The sequence below is a fragment of the Tenrec ecaudatus genome, chromosome 12 (genome assembly GCF_050624435.1).
Source record: "Tenrec ecaudatus isolate mTenEca1 chromosome 12, mTenEca1.hap1, whole genome shotgun sequence".
Taxonomy (NCBI): domain Eukaryota; kingdom Metazoa; phylum Chordata; class Mammalia; order Afrosoricida; family Tenrecidae; genus Tenrec; species Tenrec ecaudatus.
The window spans coordinates 108,233,430-108,250,836 of record NC_134541.1 but is presented as its reverse complement, the minus strand read 5'-3'; the positions used below and the strand labels follow the sequence as shown (position 1 = coordinate 108,250,836).

The window sequence follows — 17,407 nt, the reverse complement described above, 5'->3', positions numbered from 1 at the left end:
TGCTGAGCACGACTTCCCTGACCTGTTGGCCTAGGTCATGGAACCTCATCCAGGAGCTTCCCCCTAATAAAACTATTCCTGTTTCTGCTTTCCCTTGCCCTGTCAGTTAAGTCTGTATGTCTCCCTGTACCTCCGTTTCACCTTTACATTTGGAGCCAAAGCCCAGGAGAGGTAGGGACATGGGCTCCATGCCATCCAGGCCCTACTTCAGCGCACCCCTCCTCTCCTCTCAAACCTCTGGAGCCTGTCTCAACAAGTGACCTCTGATCAATATTTCTCTGTGTATGTTCATTCTGTCTGGTTTGTCACTCTGGATACTGAGGACCAGCAAACTCATACGGGGAACTTAGGATCCACAGGAGGTTAACTAGCTGAAAGTCCTGAGATGCAAGTACGCTAGGAAGCTGAACGTGGCACCTCTACAGGGGGTTATTATGCAACCCTGGTACCAGGAGGAGCTGCAAATAATTGCCTTTCCCAGAAAGGGGTGAAACAATTAAGGCCAGTTTCTCGTGTCCATCTTTTCTCTGTGTCTGTCTTCTCTCATGTGGCTTCCAGCCTTTGTCTCTGTGCTTACCTCCTGGGAGGCCTGCTGATAACAGGACTCCTAGCACTAGGCCAAGCTGTCACTGCACCTTCTGACTGGACTGGAATGCAGAGGGTGTCTGAACCCTTTCTACCTGTTGGTGGGTTTTGTATTTACGGCTCTGCAGTGCTTGCTCTAAAATGTTCTGCTTCCCCTTCCTCTCACAATGAACCAACCTGACCAACCTCCATTTTACCAGCCAGAAAGCCAGGGCCCCCTCCCCCTCCTCGGCTTCCATTGTGTCTCTCTGATCCAAGGTCCCTGTCTGCTGGACAAAGGCCTCAGATCTGCACCAAGGAATCTTCCTGTTCCGGAGAGTCTAGGACTCTCCCACTGGACCCCTAGCTCTGACCAGGATGCCTCTCAGGGTTAGCGGGCCACCTCCTGACTGATGGGTGTAAACAGGGACCAGGGAACACCATCCTCCTCTGTCCATATGCCCTGCATTTTGAGACACAATGGGAAGTCTTCTGTCCCAACCCCCTAAGGACAGTCCTCTGGGGTGCCTACTGCCAATCTTACTGAATTGGGTTTGGCTCCTGATCTCCGCCTTAAACGCCTGGTTTTTTTCTGTAACCAAGTTTGGCCTCAATACCAATTGGACAATGAGTCGCTGTAGCCAGAAACAAGAACTTTTGATTTTAACATTCTCTGCAACCTCAACAATTTTTGTCAACAAACTCACAAATAATCAGAAGTCCTATATGCTCTGGTCTTTCTTTCTTCTCTCCCATCCCTCTCTACTACCTGTCACCCTGTTCAAGTTCTCTTAGCCAAACACTCTCTTAATCAGGCCCCTGACAGTACTCCCCTTTCCGTCTTTCTCTGAACTCCCTGACTCCTTGTCTGCACCCACAGTACAGCCTCCTCCATATTCTGAGTACCCTTCGCCATCACCTCCTCTGCTACCCCCTCAACTCCCAAAGGCTGAGGCGACTATGCCTCCAACACCCATCCCCTCCCCAGAGCCAAACCCTTCAGACTCCTGGAGTCTCTCTCTCCTTCCTAGCTGCCTCCCTGCTCAGCCTCCTCTGAGCCAAGACCTGCAGCCTCTGACAGACCTCTCCCAGATAGGGAAACAGCACACAATCCGTGGTTGCTGCCCTGAGACCAGCAGGAGAGAGAGGTCAGAAAGCTCTGGGAAGTAACAACTGTAATTGGCTGCCACACTTTTGATTTCAATATCCTCTGAAATCTCTATAATTTCTGCCAGTAAACTCACAAATAGTATGAGAATCTGTACATCCAAGCCTCCTTTTCTCTGTGCTCCTGTCCCTTTCTCTGTATTTCCTGCTCCTCTTCCCAAGTCTGCTTGACTAAAGAAAATTCCTCCTCTCCTCCTGCTTCTGCACCCCCCTCTGGTGTCTGCCTGAACACCTTGTCTCCCCTCCTACTCACTCCTCTCCCTATTCTGGCCACCCAGAACACCCACGTTCTCATCTCCTGATCTACCCACCTCCTTGGATGAACCCGAGTCTGCACTCACCTCGTCAGTTAGCAAGCACATGAAATGGCAAAACCCCCCTTCTCCTTTGGCCGCTCTGGAAAGTGGCCAGGACTGATGTAGGTGAGCAGTATGTAAATTAGATACCCAAAATTGGGGGGATATAAAGGTTAAGTACACATCAAAAAAACATCCCAACCCAGTGCTGCCCAAGCCCACAAGTCCAACATTAACCCGTATGTCTGACACCAATCCACATCCTCCATCTCACTAAACACATGCAATGATGCCGACTGCAGGAGGAAAGCAGAATCAGTGAACCTGTAAGCATCTCAGCATTGGCAGGGGTCTCCACACTGCCGCTCCAGCACCCAGGGCTGCATCAGGGTAGGTCCATGGGGCTTCTCCTCTGGGATGTCTTGCAGGAAGTGAGCTTTGCCAGCTGAAGCAGGGAACTGGCTATGGCAGCTGCACCCTAGTCGGACCATCAGAAAGCAAGAAGCATGAGAACTCGAAAGGCGAGCCACTTAACCCTCTGCCTTTCAATTAGCCCCACCTGTGTTTGTCGGCCAGCTTGGCACAATAAACTAACTACCTCAATTCACCCCTTGCCAACTTGGCACATGTACATAATTCTTTAGCCTCACAATTGCAATTAAGTAACACCTACACCTTAATCCTATAATCCTGTGAATATGTTCCCTCACCTGTGAAAGTCTGTAAGTCAACCACTTCGTGCCTTTATAAACTAACTACCTCAGGGATGGGGGGATGATAGGGTGGAAAGTGGGCTTTCAGGAATTAAAAATGAAGACTGAAGGGTGTAGGGAGCACTAGAACTGATGGTGATTGCACAACTCATTTTAAAGATGATTCAACCATGATGGGCGGGAGGGGAGGGGGAAGGTTTCCTAAAATTGAAACAGTCATGATTTCACAATTCTCCTTGATATGATTGAACGATTGAAGTATTGAAGGGTATGATATGTAAATTATATGCCAATAAAACTGTTATTAAAACATTTGTTTTAAAAAATAATTTTAAAAAGCATTTGTTTTAAATACCACGGCATGAGTCAGGCACACCTTAGTCCTTAAAGTGACATCCTTTATTTTCACCGTGGATTTCACAGATGCAGGTATGTTAAAATTTAACACCTTATCGTTTGATCGCCCCTTTGAGTCATTTTTAAATTGTTCTAATTTATTTTCTATGCAAGTTTTTCTGTTTTATTCTGTTATTGCTATTTGTTGTTGCTGTTGTTTGTATGTTTTTCTGTATATGAAATCCAAGATATGTACATCTAAATAGACAGTAACTGGGTTAATGATTTCTTGCAGGTATGGCAAGGGAAGTTAGAGGACAAAGGGGAGCTAATAACAATAAGTACAAGAAAGAAGAAAATGTTCTAAAATTAATTGTGGTGATGTTTGTACAACTCTTCTTGATGTAGTTGAACTATTGACTTATATGATAGATGGATTATATGCCAAAAAACTGTTCTAAAAAATAAAGAGGTCTTGTGCAGCAGATTTACACAATGTAAATTATCTGATCTCTTGACTGCTGCTTCTATGATCATTGATTGTGGATCCAAGCAATATTCAATCCTTGAGGAATTTAGCCTTTTCCCTATTTGTCATGATGTTATCTGTTGGTCCAGTTATGAGAATTTTAGTCTTCTTGACATTGAGTTGTAATCCATATCAAAGGCTGCTATCCCTGTTCTTCATCAGCAAATGCTTCAAGTCCTCCTTACTTTCAGCAAGCAAAGTTGTGTCAGCTGCATGTCACCAGAGGTTGTTAATAAGCCTTCCTCCAATCCTAACACCACATTCTTCTTCATATTATTTGTTCAGCAGGCAGGCTGAACAAATATGGGGAGATGATACAAACCTGGACTCACCTTTCTTGATTTTAAATCATGAAGTATTCCTTTGTTCTATTTGTACAACTGCCTCTTGGTCCATCTTTCTGGTATTCTCTGCTTTTGAAATGTAGGAAGATTAGGGTTAGAGGGGTTTGTCTCCACCAAATGCCTATGCTAAAGAAAAATTATATGCTCATGCCACAACAAAAGAGCTGGAAAGAAATCAGGTCCACATTTGTCACCTATGTGAATGATCCAAAGTTGGGGATGCTCAAACCAAGGTCACCTAGACACAGGGGAGGGTCAATCTGGCACACCCACTAGGCACCAGCAACATTACATCGCACATCCGCCTGAACTCAGCCACTAAGGTGGGTCAATATCCTCAACCATGCTCCACCACCAAATAGCAGCAAGTGAGGGCAGCCTGATCTCTCTTTCAGGTACTCTCTTTCAGGTCCAAGGTGGGATCTCTCCAGGTGTGCAGCAGACAAACGGTGTAAATTGCTCCTTAAGAGTAAAGGACAAAAAAAAGAGTAAAGGGCAAAGGAAGCGGGTGCTCTTAATGAATAAGCACCACTTATTGCATATGTGAGGAGCCAGGTGCCTGTAGGAGACTGCTTTATATTGGCATTTTAATTCGGGATACTTGTGGAGTAAATGTCCAAGATTCACACATTGCCCATTCTGGGTATGTATTAATAAGAGGCTTGTATGACTCATTATAATAAAACCCCACTGTTGAATAAACTTGAGACTCTTCTCCTGATATTGGAGATCAGTCTCTTGTGCTCTCCTCAGGACCCCATTCAACTGTGGGGCTGGACCCCACCACCTTATATTGTGCCCCAGTGTTCCCAATGGCAAAGGCATCGCAAAGCCCATGCAGTAGATATCCAGACATGAAAGTAAAACCAATTTACGGTAACCGTCCCAGATTCTGAGCTAAAACAAATATTTTCAGAATGGAATTCCAACTCTATCAATGTGAACATGGATCAGACAGGTGATAAAATTTGAAGCCCTAGGTAATATTCTATGGATAATGTCTCCACCCAGATTGCTTCATCTCCAAGTTCAGACCTAGGAGTTAATTAGTATTCTTTGTCATCAACTATTGGGTCCAGAGAGGCTAGAAAGTAGGTGGTATAATTGCATTCTGCTTACCTGTAATGAGTCTCTCAGGAAATCTGGTCCCAGTGGCCATGGAGGCCCCTGTAAATGTCTGTTCTGTGATTGTCCCCCCCAAACCTCCTTCCTGAATACAGGGCCAAGGCCAAGGCCAAGGCCAAGAGCCTCTTGTCTTCACTCACTCAGGACTTACTTATATTTCCAGAACTTCCCAGTCTTTAGAAAACAGTGGAGCATTGACCACTCCATTGTGACAGCCGCACTTCTCCCGGGTAAGCCTATACCAGTGGAGTTGTCAATATTTACTGAAAATTAAATTTAGCAACTTCCTTTGCTAAACTTTGCAAAGTCCTAAACCCACCATCTATGATAAATTTTCTTGTCTCTTTAAGAACGACTAAATACTTGGGGATATGAACTGAGAGATGTAAGATAGGTAAATAAAGAGTTGATCTGTGTATATGACTGTGTTTTGCAACATAAAACCTAAAAGAAGGGAAAAAAGAGTCAATGAGCACAGTAGAAATTAGCACTAAGGTTTCCTGTTGGAAATTGGGAGTATAGATAAGGTGAACAGTTGTTTTCTTAGAAACTATGTTAACTGATTTACAATGTGGTTCATCCAGGAGCTTGATTGTCATATCTTAACTATCTATGTGCAGGTTTCTGAATTTACTGTTGTGTATTAACTTGTGGTTATGCCCATGAATGGAGCAAACCAGTCCACTGTCTCCGAGTTCCTCCTCCTGGGGCTCCCCGAGCAGCCTCAGCAGCAGCAGCTCCTCTTCGTTCTCTTCCTGAGCATGTACCTGGCCACGGTCCTGGGAAACCTGCTCATCATCCTGGCCATCAGCACAGACTCCCGCCTGCACACCCCCATGTACTTCTTCCTCAGCAACCTGTCCTTCGTGGATATCTGTTTCTCCTCCACCACTGTTCCCAAAATCCTGAGTAATCACTTACTTGGGAGTCGGGCGATCTCCTATGCTGGGTGTCTCACACAGCTGTATTATCTTATTGCCCTTGCCGACATGGACAATTTCCTCCTGGCTGTGATGGCATATGATCGCTATGTTGCTGTATGCCACCCCTTACACTACACAACTAAGATGACCCCTCAGCTCTGTGCCCTGCTGGTAACTGGGTCTTGGATCATTGCCAATCTAAATGCTCTGTTGCACACCCTGCTGATGGCTCGACTCTCATTCTGTGCAGACAACAGGATCCCCCACTTCTTCTGTGACGTGAGTATCCTGAAACTCTCCTGCTCTGACACACAAATCAATGAGATGATGGTTCTAATTGAGGGAGGCCTCATAATGATCATGCCATTGGTTTGTATCCTGGTTTCCTACATCTGTATCACCTGTGCTGTTGTGAGAGTCCCATCAGCAAAAGGAAAGTGGAAAGCCTTCTCCACCTGTGGCTCACACCTGGCTGTGGTGTCCCTCTTCTATGGCACCATCATTGCTGTGTATTTCAACCCGTCATCCTCCCACTCAGCTGAGACAGACATTGCAGCTACTCTGATGTCCACGGTGGTGACCCCCATGCTGAACCCTTTCATCTACAGCCTGAGGAACAAGGACATGAAAGGGGCTTTAAGAAAAATGATTTCCATGGAATTCTCTTCTTCTCAATATTAACATAGATTCGGATGGGAACCAGAACCTAATAAAATCTGATGTACTTGGCCCACTGTGTGAAACTTAAACCTTTGTAAGAAGTTCACTTATTTATATGGTAAAAATGAAAGGATTTTTGTTTTGTTTTGTAATGTGATATTTTATTGGATGGATTTGTGGAGAAATTTTTATACAGTTCAGGTCCAAGTCGATGATTTCCACACAAATTCTTTGGAGACATTTGTTCCCATTTACCATAATGGATCAACAGTCTCTTTCAATGTATTCTGTTTGTTCAATTTCCAGTATCTCCCTGCTCCCTCATCTTCTAGTCTTTGCTTTTCATTGTTGATCTTTGGTCTCATATGATGGTTTTTAAATAGGGTACCTATCTTACAGGTAATATCCTTTATTGTTTGTACTACTGTGCCATAACGGTAATCTCAGGAGATAGATTCATTACTAGGGAAAAAGCTTCAGGTTGTCTTTTGTTCTCTCCTATTCCAATTTGTCTGTTTTGTTGTTGTTGTTGTTGTGGTGGTGGTGGTGGTGGTGGGGGTGGTGGTGGTGGTGGTGGTGGTGATGATAGTGATGGAGGTGGTGGTGGCGGCGGTGGCGGTGGTATTAAGAATTTGAGCATACTCCAAATTTATCTCCTATTCTTCTCAGAACCAACTATTGTGCCCCTGATTAGAACGGTCTGTGGTGGCAGTCAGGCACCATGTAGTTCTTCTGGTCTCAAACTAGATGACACTGTGAGTCATGTAGACTTTTGAGTAGAAACTCATCTTTATGTCTTAGTCACTAGTAAGCTTTTAAGACCCCATATAATAATCACAAAAATAAGATGTAGAATATTACCTTATGAACTATGTTATGTTCTCATGTAAACGATGGTCCTAAGCCCTCAAGCATAATGACTTGGCCCTTCAAGGTGTTTGTTTATGGCTAAGAGATTTGCATAACTTCCCTCTGTCTATGCAACTATTTACAATAAAACCTTTCGCTGCCATCAAGTCAATTGTGACTCTTAGCCATACTGTAGGGTAGAGTAGAACTGGCCCTTGGAGTTTCTGAGGGCCTAAATCCCAGGAATAGTCTCATTTTTTTGATGCTTTCAAACTGCTGACCTTAAGGTTGGCAGCCCAGTGTGTAACTATAATGCCAGGATTCTCTCTACTGTATACCTGGATATATTTGCAATACTTGAAAATATGTACTTAGAAATATACCCTGCCTGGTCTATATATGCTCCACCAGTCTGACAAATGACCTGCCAAACTTCAAAGCCCCTTCCCCCAGCCTCTCAGGGAGATGGATAACCTGTCAAACTTCAAAGCCCCCTCCCCCAACATTCCAGGGAATGAGTTTGGTTTCTCATGGACTACATCCTGACTCAAGACCCCACAGCTGCAGCAATGAAAATCTCCCTTTCTCTTATCAGCACATACCTCCTCGACTTGAGTCCTATGTATATCCTACCACCTCACCGACAAGCTTCAACTTCACTAACCTAACTCGTCAGGTTGTGATATTCTTCCGGGAATTTTTCCTTGCCTCAGTAAAGTCTTTCTCTGCTTTTCATTCCTGACTGAGCTCTATCTCCTTTCTATGCCTCCATCTCCACCTCTCATCTTGGTGTCAACAAAGTCTGAGGAGACCTTAACTGGACCCCCCATCACCCTTGCCAAGCTTAGAGTATTGCTCAAGGTATTGGGTGAGTAAATTTCTTCTTACACAGAAGCTATCTTTTCTGACCTGCCCTCATTTTCAGGGCTAGGTAGTCCTTCCTCAATCTCAGTGATGGATATTAATGGCAAGCTTACCTGCCCTGGGTGTACTAACCCTTTACTCCTTCCTTCCTTATAATCCCTTTGTGTCCAGTCCCTCTGTTAGGAAGAGACATTTAAAATAATTTAGGAGTCTCCTTACACCTTATTTTTGGTCTCACAGCACCCCTGCTCCTTCCCTTTCTTTCACCCAACCTAGAAGAACCAGCCCTACAGACCCCGTTGCTTCCCAATGTTAACCCATCATACAATGCCTCCTTTCTAACAACTTCATTATTCCTACCCACTCTCCCCGCAACACTCCAATACTATCAGTAAGAAAACAAATACTATTTATCGCTTGGTCCAGGACCTTTGCCTCATTAACAAAGGTGCTATCCCCATACACCCAATATTTCCCAACCCCTATACTATTTTGTCCCACATTCCCCCCTCCACTATACCTTTTTCCCGACTCCCCTTAACCCAGCTTGTCAGCATTCATTTGCCTTTACCTGCAGCCCCTCCTAAAACAGTTCTAAAGCAAACACAGCCCAACTTCTCTCTCCCTCCAAGGCACCCTTATCTCATTCCGCCATTGTCTATTCAGGCCTGTACCTCACCCCACCACTCAGGGTTTGCTCTAGATAGACGCTGGGTCATAAAGGACCTCCAACCACCAACTTCGGCTGAGAAAATAACTAAATGTGTAAATTTGTCCACAGAAGGACCTTGTTTTCCAGTTACTGTATGTAGTTCCTCAGCTCATCCTATATGGTCAGTACGAATTAGCATGGTTACTCCCCACCCAAAGGTCCAGAAGAGAAGCCTTCCTAATCCATCCCAGTCTCTCTAGCCTCCCTGCAGCAACAGCTCAAGAGTGCCATTATCATGATAATAAATCAGGGATAGTAAGGCAAAGCATAGCTGTATTCCTACCTGTCCTCCTAGTAAACCTTAGTTTTACCTCCTCCCTGGCAGTGGCAGAGATTTCTGGAAGAGCATTAGAGCACAGCATGCTCCAAACACAAAGCTTTAACAAACAACTCCAGCTAGTCATAGACTCCACTTCAGAGTCTCTCACCTCCTTACAGCGACAGCTTACATCCCTCATACAAATAACCCTTCAGAACCGTTGTACATTGGATCTGTTAACAGCTGACAAGAGAGGTATGTGCATGTTTCTAGGGAAAAGTGTTGCTATTATATTAATGAGTCGGGGGTGGTTGAGCAAAAGGTAAAAGTGTTAAAAAAAAAAACCATGGTCAAAGAGATCAAAAGTCACTGCTGGGGCAATGCAGCAACCATCCCCTGGTTCAAAAACCCCCTTATGTCCTGGGTCATGCCCCTGGCAGCACCCCTGGTAATAATTTTCTTGCTGTTACTTTTAACCTCTTGTCTTTTTTAAGTTCTTTCAAGAACGAATGAAAGACATATCTAATCTAACTGCTAACCAACTCTTATCACATCCTTACAGCCCGCTACCTGCCAATGCTGGGCCAGACCTTTCCAGCCCACAGCTTCCCCCAACCCCACCCCTACCTCCTCATACCAACAGGAAATAGTCAGATCAGATATTGATGGCCCTTTATCACTAAAGAAGCTGGAATGTTTGGACTAAGCTGAAGTAGGTCAGAGCCCTGCAAGTGCTTCCCTGCACGTCCTCAAAGGTCAGCAGCAGATGGCACAAGATAAGACAACCAGTGAAACCAGATGCTCTGGGTTCAAAGAAAACCTCAAGGAGTCGACAAGCAATTCTCGGAGTGTCCAGACCCCATATGCTAATTGCCATAACTGCCATACATTCCTCACCACCCCTTTAAAAACCTTCACCCCCAGCTGCTGAGCACGACTTCCCTGACCTGTTGGCCTAGGTCAAGGAACCTCGTCCAGGAGCTCACCCCTCATGAAGCTATTTCTGTTTCTGCTCTCCCTTGTCCTGTCAGTTATGTCTTTCTGTCTCCCTGTACCTCAGTTCCACCTTTACATTGTTGTATCCCTAGCCAAATATATGGACTTGCTGATGGTTCAATCCCAATTTCTGTAATGTTTGACTCTTCCCTGAAACTCTCCTGCTCTGACACACACCTCAATGACATGTGGATTCTTACTGAGGGGCCTTGATAATGATCACCCATTGGTACACATCTTCATCTCATACATCCTAATAGTCCCATGTGTACAGGGAAAATGGAACGCCTTCTCCACCTGTGGTTCCCACCTGACTGTGTGTCCCTCTACTATGGCACCATCATTGTTATGTATTTCAGCCTATCAGCCTCCCACTCAGCTGAGAATGACACTGCAGTGACTGTGATGTACATGGTGGTGACACCCCACACACACACATGCTGAACCCTTTCATCTCCAGTTAGAGAGGGACAGACAATTGAAAGAGGCTCATGGGAAAGTGATTTCTATGAAAGTTTTTCCCATCCATTAATGAAAAATAATCTGGATGTTACATACAAACTTGTTTATAGGAAAAGTATGTTGATTATTTCTGGGTTAGTTACATGTAGACACTGTCTTTTGAAAGACATACATGTATTTTCTTGAGAGAAAGGCATTCTTGATGTAAAGACCTTCCAGATTAACCTCAAACCAAATATATAGACTACTTTAACTATTAATGCCCTCCAGCCAAAACCACTAGATTTTTACTTTATTACAATGAGAAAGAACACACTCAAGGGGACTCTGGGGGTTGCTCAATAGGATAGTGTTAGGAAGGATTTAGAGGAGATGAATGAGAGTGATGTAATTTTGGTGAAGGTAAAAGCAATCAGGACTTTCTTCTCCTCTAGGGTTACCTCTTATTGGCCATGTTAATGACTTATCAAGGAGGGAAGATTAGAGTGAGAATATAGCTAAGACTGCCATACTCATGTCTCAGGACAGGAATGTCTATAACCTGAATCATATCTATGTTTTTGCTTCTGGTCTGACATGTCTACAGTAATCCTATTTTGTCATGATCCATCATTGTCATAGAATGACCTTGTCTGATATTGATGTTTGATTATATGAGTGTTCTCTATGTTCAACAGGGCCCACTAAGGCCCAGCTGTGAAGTCCCACTGAAGTCCTGGGTGTCAGACCTACTTTTCTTTTTGTAACACGAGAATTTGACATGTGTTTAGCTGAAGGGACAATTAGACCAGAGTCGGGGAAGAAAGACAAGCATTTGTTTATGGCTGGTGGAAGTCCTAATTCTGCCAGACATTCAAGTTCATTGTTTTCATCTTATTTGAGCTTTATGTGCTATACATGATTAAAGGAAGACTAAAAATTAAAGAACCATCTTCCTCAATTCCAATACTCAGCCATGCCAACCTCAACATCTTCTTAAACTCTTTTCATTTGCTCAGGTATTTTCCCATAGATATCTATTTATATCTTATTTATCTGATTTCATTTTGCAACAAATTGCTGAAATTTTTATACATAATCTCCACAATTTTATTTTGCTTCCTTTCTATATTTCCATCAAGTTCCTCTGACACGGTTTACTCACTTATAATTTTATTTCTGAATTAAAGCATAATAGCAATTTAGTTCCAAAAGTCTGGTTTGAGATTTGGTTTGAAAATGAATGAAGAAAATTAAGAATGAGGGAGAAGGAGAAAGATAACAGGGCAGTTTCTTTTTAATCATTTTATTGGGGGCTTGTACAGCTCTTATCACAATCCACACATACATCCACTGTGTTGAGCACATTTGTACATTTGTTGCCATTATCATTCTCAAAATATTTTCTTTCTACTTGAGCCCTTGGTATCAGCTCATTTCCCCCCCCTTCCTCCTCCAGCCTCCTTCCCTCACGAACCCTTGATAATTTTTATTTTCATTTCTAACACTGACAGATGTCTCCCTTCACCCACTTTCTTGTTGTCTGTCCCCCAGGGAGGTGATTATATAACAGGGCAGTTTCTTAAATTCCACAGAGATGACATCATCATGTGTGAAAAGTGGCAAAGTGCCAGAGACTATTTCTACCTTAAATATATGATTGTCTTTTAAATTTTATCAGATTTGCATATTAAGATGTTTTCCTTGGAGACCACATGGAGTATTTTCAATATTTACTCTATGTACCCATGAATTCTTTATAATATTGATTGAAAGTGCCATTCCCTTAAACACTGAAAGAAAACCTCAGCCTTTGGTTTGGCTGTGGGCATGTTCATGAGTAGAGAGCAAAAGAAGAGAATGATATACAAGTATCCTCTTCAGCTGTCATTGTTAGATGCTGTTGAACTGGGTCTGACTGCTAGTGACCCAATGTACAACATAATGAAATACAGCCTGGTCTGTGTCATCCTCACAAGGGCTGCTAATGCTGAGCCTGTGGTAAAGCCACTGTGTCAATCCATCATGTTGAGGGTCTTCTTCTTTGCTGATTCTCTGCTTTGCCAAGCATGATTTCCTTTTCCATGGATTAATCCCTCCTGATAACAGGTCCAAAGTAAATGAGACAAAGCCTCATTACATCACTTCTAAGGAACATCTTGGCTGTACTTCTTCTAAGATAGAGTCCTTTATTTAGAAATCCATGATATACTTCTCAACTAGAATGCCAGATAACTTTTCATCTCATACAGATCAGGTTTTGTTGCTGTTCTGATTTACAGAAGATCGTTTACTTCACTAGGTTTTCATGTACTTGTATTAACATTAAATTGTATTGAGTGTCTGGGCACACTTTTTATATGAGTTAAAAGATCATTTTAATATTTCTTACTATTATTATTTTCATTTCTAACTTTATTCAAGCATCATAGTTTGTATGTGACTGTATTTTGTAGAGATTTGTACCATTTACTACTTACAAATTCTTGGATGTATCAGTTCCACTAATTACACTTTTAAAATGTGTTCATTCTATATGTCTATTCTTGGTTTCCTTTCCCGTGCATTTCTTCTAATTTCACATCAATTCATCGCATAAAAATGAAAAAGCATGGTGATAGCTGAACAATATGATAAATACAAATAATCTTACTAACTTATATAACTGAAGAGTGTAGAAATAGCAAATGATTTATAAGCTCTACATTTAATACAATGAAGGAAAAATCATAAAATTATCTAAGAAATATAGACCTGAATAACATTAAATTTAATCATAGTTTGTACATTTTACTCTAATGTTTTGCTCTTTTTATCCTGTTAACATTCCTTTTCTTAATCACTTTATTGAGGTCTCATACAACTCTTATTACAATTATTGCTAATAGATCAGTAAGTCCCTTTGTATCCTTGATTCGTTTCTAAAAATAACTTCCTAGAAATAGACATGCTGAACAATAGTTACGAGCACAAATATGTTCTACAGAATTTTTATCACATTATTTCCCCGTGGGAGGATATGACTTCACCTCACCACACTCTCATCAACCCCTGAATTTTCATATTTTGTCCATTTATTAAATAAAACAATACTGTATTCTGGTTTCAATTTGCATGCATGCTTCAATTTTCCTTTCCTTTTGCTAATTAGAACAAGCTTTTCAACTGTTCTTTAAATTGCTCACCATATCTGTTAACCATTTGTTTTAATTGTTTTTAACTCCTTATGAATTTGAGATATAATGATTCAATAATCAATTGTTAAATACTGCAGGGGAAATTTTTCCATGGACTTTCTGGAGGCCATCCTAAGTATTGAACATGTCAGACATCTTTTCACATCTGTACCAAACAACTTCTCCAAGTTTATATTACCTCTTAGTCTTGTTAAAGGACTTTTTTTATATGTATAACATTATTAATCTTTTTACATTATTAATCTTTTTAAATTAATAAATCTTTTTATTGGGGCTCATACAACTCTTATCACAATCCGTACATACATCAATTGAGCAAAGCACCCTTACACATTCGTTGCACTCGTCATTCTCGAAATTCACCTTCCACTTGAGTTCCTGGAATCAGCTCGGTTTCCCCATTTTTCCCCCTCCTCCTCCCTCCCTGCTCTACCCTTCCCCCTGGTCCCTTGATAGTTTATAAATAATTATTATATCTTATCTTACACTCCCCAGCATCTCCCTCACCCACCTCCCCTTGCCCATCTCCCAGAGAGGAGATTACACATAGATCTCCAAGATCGGTTCTCCCTTTCTACACCCCCTTCCCTCCTGGTGTTGCCACTCCTACCACAAGCAAACATTTCTTGTATTGTTTCTGCCACTTCTCTTATGCTTTAGCTTTTCTTACTCATTCTGTCATTATTTAATTTCCAGTATATTTTCTTCTCATTTTTGGTTTTAAACTTAATATAATTTATGCTTATGGCACTAATTTAACATTTTTCCCAAAATATTTATTGACTTTTTTTACATTATTAATCTTTAGGTAATCACAAGCAAACATTTCTTTTATTGTTTCTTCTACTTCTCTTACACTTTAGCTTTTCTTACTCATTCTGTCATTATTTAATCTCCAGTATATTTTCTTCTCACTTTTGGTTTTAAACTTAATATAATTTATGCTTATGGCACTAATTTAACTTTTTCCCAAAATATTTATTGACATGTCCTACTATGTTTTATTCTCTTTGCCCCACAATTTTTAATACCACTTTTCTTGTCTACATAAAACCAACAATTATATTTACTATTTGTTGAGAACTTATTAGATGCTAGGCAATTTGCCAAATCCTTTCTATATTTTAATAATCACAAGCAATGCAACAAGTATCCATACCCAGGTCTAAAGAGATTTTCAATGATTGGTTCAGAGTCCTGGAGTCAGGCCAGGATTGTGGCATATCCTCCAAAAGACTCTGTAAATTCATGTATTTGTAGATAAAGATGGACATAAAAAAGAAGATATAAATAAGCTTTGGGCTTTTGTGTTCTGTTAAACTGGTTTTAGTTTTTCTGATTGTCCCAACACTGGACTATTTTAAATCCCTCCACAGAATAACATCAACAAGAGCACAAAGAGAAAGAACAGTGGATTATGGTGCCTTATCATGGGTTATGTATGTATTAGGATCTACTCTATATTCCGTATTAATATTCATTCAAAACATCATTTAGTATTTTACTCAGAAACTAAATTTTTCAAAATACAAAAATGCTACACAGTAATTTGCTAGATTTTCCATGCATCTGGCATTATAGATCAGTGCTGTTGCTGGGTGTCATTGAATCAATTCCAACTCATAGTGACCCTAACTACAGAACCAAACGCTGCCCCGTCCTGCACCATCCTCACAGGTGTTCCTGTGTTTGAGCTCATTGATGCAGCCACTGTGTCCGTCCATCTTGTTGAGGACCTTCCTCTTTTCACTGCCCTTCTACTTTACCAAACACGATGCCCTTCTCCAGGGACCAGTTTCTCCTGACAACATGTCAAAAGTACGTGAGTCTTGCCATCCTGTCCTCTAAGGAACATGCTGGCTGTACTTCTTCCAAGACAGATTGGTTTGTTCTTTTGGCAGTCCATGGTACTTTCCATCTTCTTCACCAACATTATAGTTCAAATGCACTGATTCTTCTTCGGTCTTCCACAGTCAATGTCCAACTTTCACATGCATAGGAGACCAGTGAAAATCCCATGGTTTGGATCAGGCACACCTTAGTCCTCAAAGACCATCCTTGTTTCTCTGCACTTTAAAGTGGACTTGTACAGTAGACTTCCTTCATTTGCTCTCTTGACTGCTGCTTCTATGAGCATTGATTGTGACTCCAACAAAATGAAATCCTTGACAACTTCAATCTCTTCTCTGTTTATCATGATGGTACCTATTGGTCCAGTTGTGAGGATTTTGCGTCGTCTTCTTTACATTGAGCCCTCCTGAAGGCTGTAATCCATGACCTTCATCAGCACAACCTTGGGGCTAGCTCATTTTAAGTTGTGCACCATCAGCAAATAAAAGTAACGAAGGCTTTCCTTCCAGTCATGTCATTATGGTTGACTGTACTTTGAGCAGCTCTTCCTCGGTCATATTTGGAATGCCTTTTAACTTCAGGGGTTCATCTACTGGCACGCTCCCTAACAATGCTCAACTTCCATTCACTAGGCACTTGGTATCTGACAATGTTTCCATTCGATGCATAAGGTTTTCAGCAGCTAACTCCTCCACACTGGGCAGCCAAGTCCTTCGTGTCTATTCTTAATCTGGAAGCCCTGCTGAAACCTGTTGACTTTGGGTGAGCTGGCATTTGAAATGCCAGTGACACAGCTTCCACCATCGCAGAAACACACAAGCCACAACAGTACAACACACTGACAGACACGTGAGGGTAATTATCATTAGTTTCCTTTTAAACCTCATGTGCCTGCTAGTTTCGGAAACACTGGTCTTTCCTTGTTCCCTGTGTCCTGGCACCATTTATTTTGTCACATCCACCTCCTTCTCTGTTGCCCCTCTACCCCTCTGTAAGTTTCGGTCTTGAGTTTTATTCTTGGATTTCTTCCTTTTCTTTTCTTTCTTTTTTAAAATTTTCTCAGTGATTTTTTATTTTTGTATGTAGTGTTGATTTGATTATGTAATTATAATAATAAACATAAGTGGCATAAACAGATTTGGAAACAAATCCAACTGATCCTTGTTGGGAGCAGGAGCACTTGCACTTATTAGAGAAAAGATCATCAGCTTCTAATCTTCTTTATGCCCTAGAGGTTAGTCAGTCTTTCACATGTGGATTGGATAAAAGTTTGTAAATTACTTATATAATAGACTAGAAGAAAAGATTGATAATATCTTTCTTTAATTGCACATACATACACCCATTTTCTATGTGATCACAAATATTTTTAACAAAATTAGAAAATATATATAACTATTTCTGCTTTTCAAACTTAATGTATATATTGTGAGTATCTTTCCAAGTCAAGAAAATAGGCCATGCTTCCTTTGAAATGAGAAGCACAGTCTCTAAGTTAGACTAAGTTAGGTAGCCATCTTACCTGCTTATTTGACATCCTTCTTACTTTTGTCACAGTGTATTTTCTTTTATTTCTTTTAT

The 17,407-nt window shown here is 41.5% G+C and overlaps 1 protein-coding gene across 1 annotated transcript; it reads left to right on the top strand.

Moving 5' to 3' along the window:
- Positions 1-5,730: 5,730 nt before the first annotated feature.
- LOC142422792 (olfactory receptor 1f45-like) lies at positions 5,731-15,314 on the top strand. The gene is made up of 3 exons (XM_075528035.1): positions 5,731-6,642; positions 14,580-14,603; positions 15,306-15,314. The coding sequence occupies exons 1-3, from the start codon at positions 5,731-5,733 to the stop codon at positions 15,312-15,314; spliced, it is 945 nt and encodes a 314-aa protein (XP_075384150.1).
- The last annotated feature ends 2,093 nt before the right edge of the window (positions 15,315-17,407 follow it).

Coding starts and splice junctions, on each gene's coding strand:
- LOC142422792 (XM_075528035.1), top strand. CDS start 5,731: ATGCCCATGAATGGAGCAAACCAGTCCACTGTCTCCGAGTTCCTCCTC. Junction 6,643..14,579: donor TGAAAGGGGCTTTAAGAAAA/ATGATTTCCATG, acceptor TGGTGTTGCCAC/TCCTACCACAAGCAAACATT.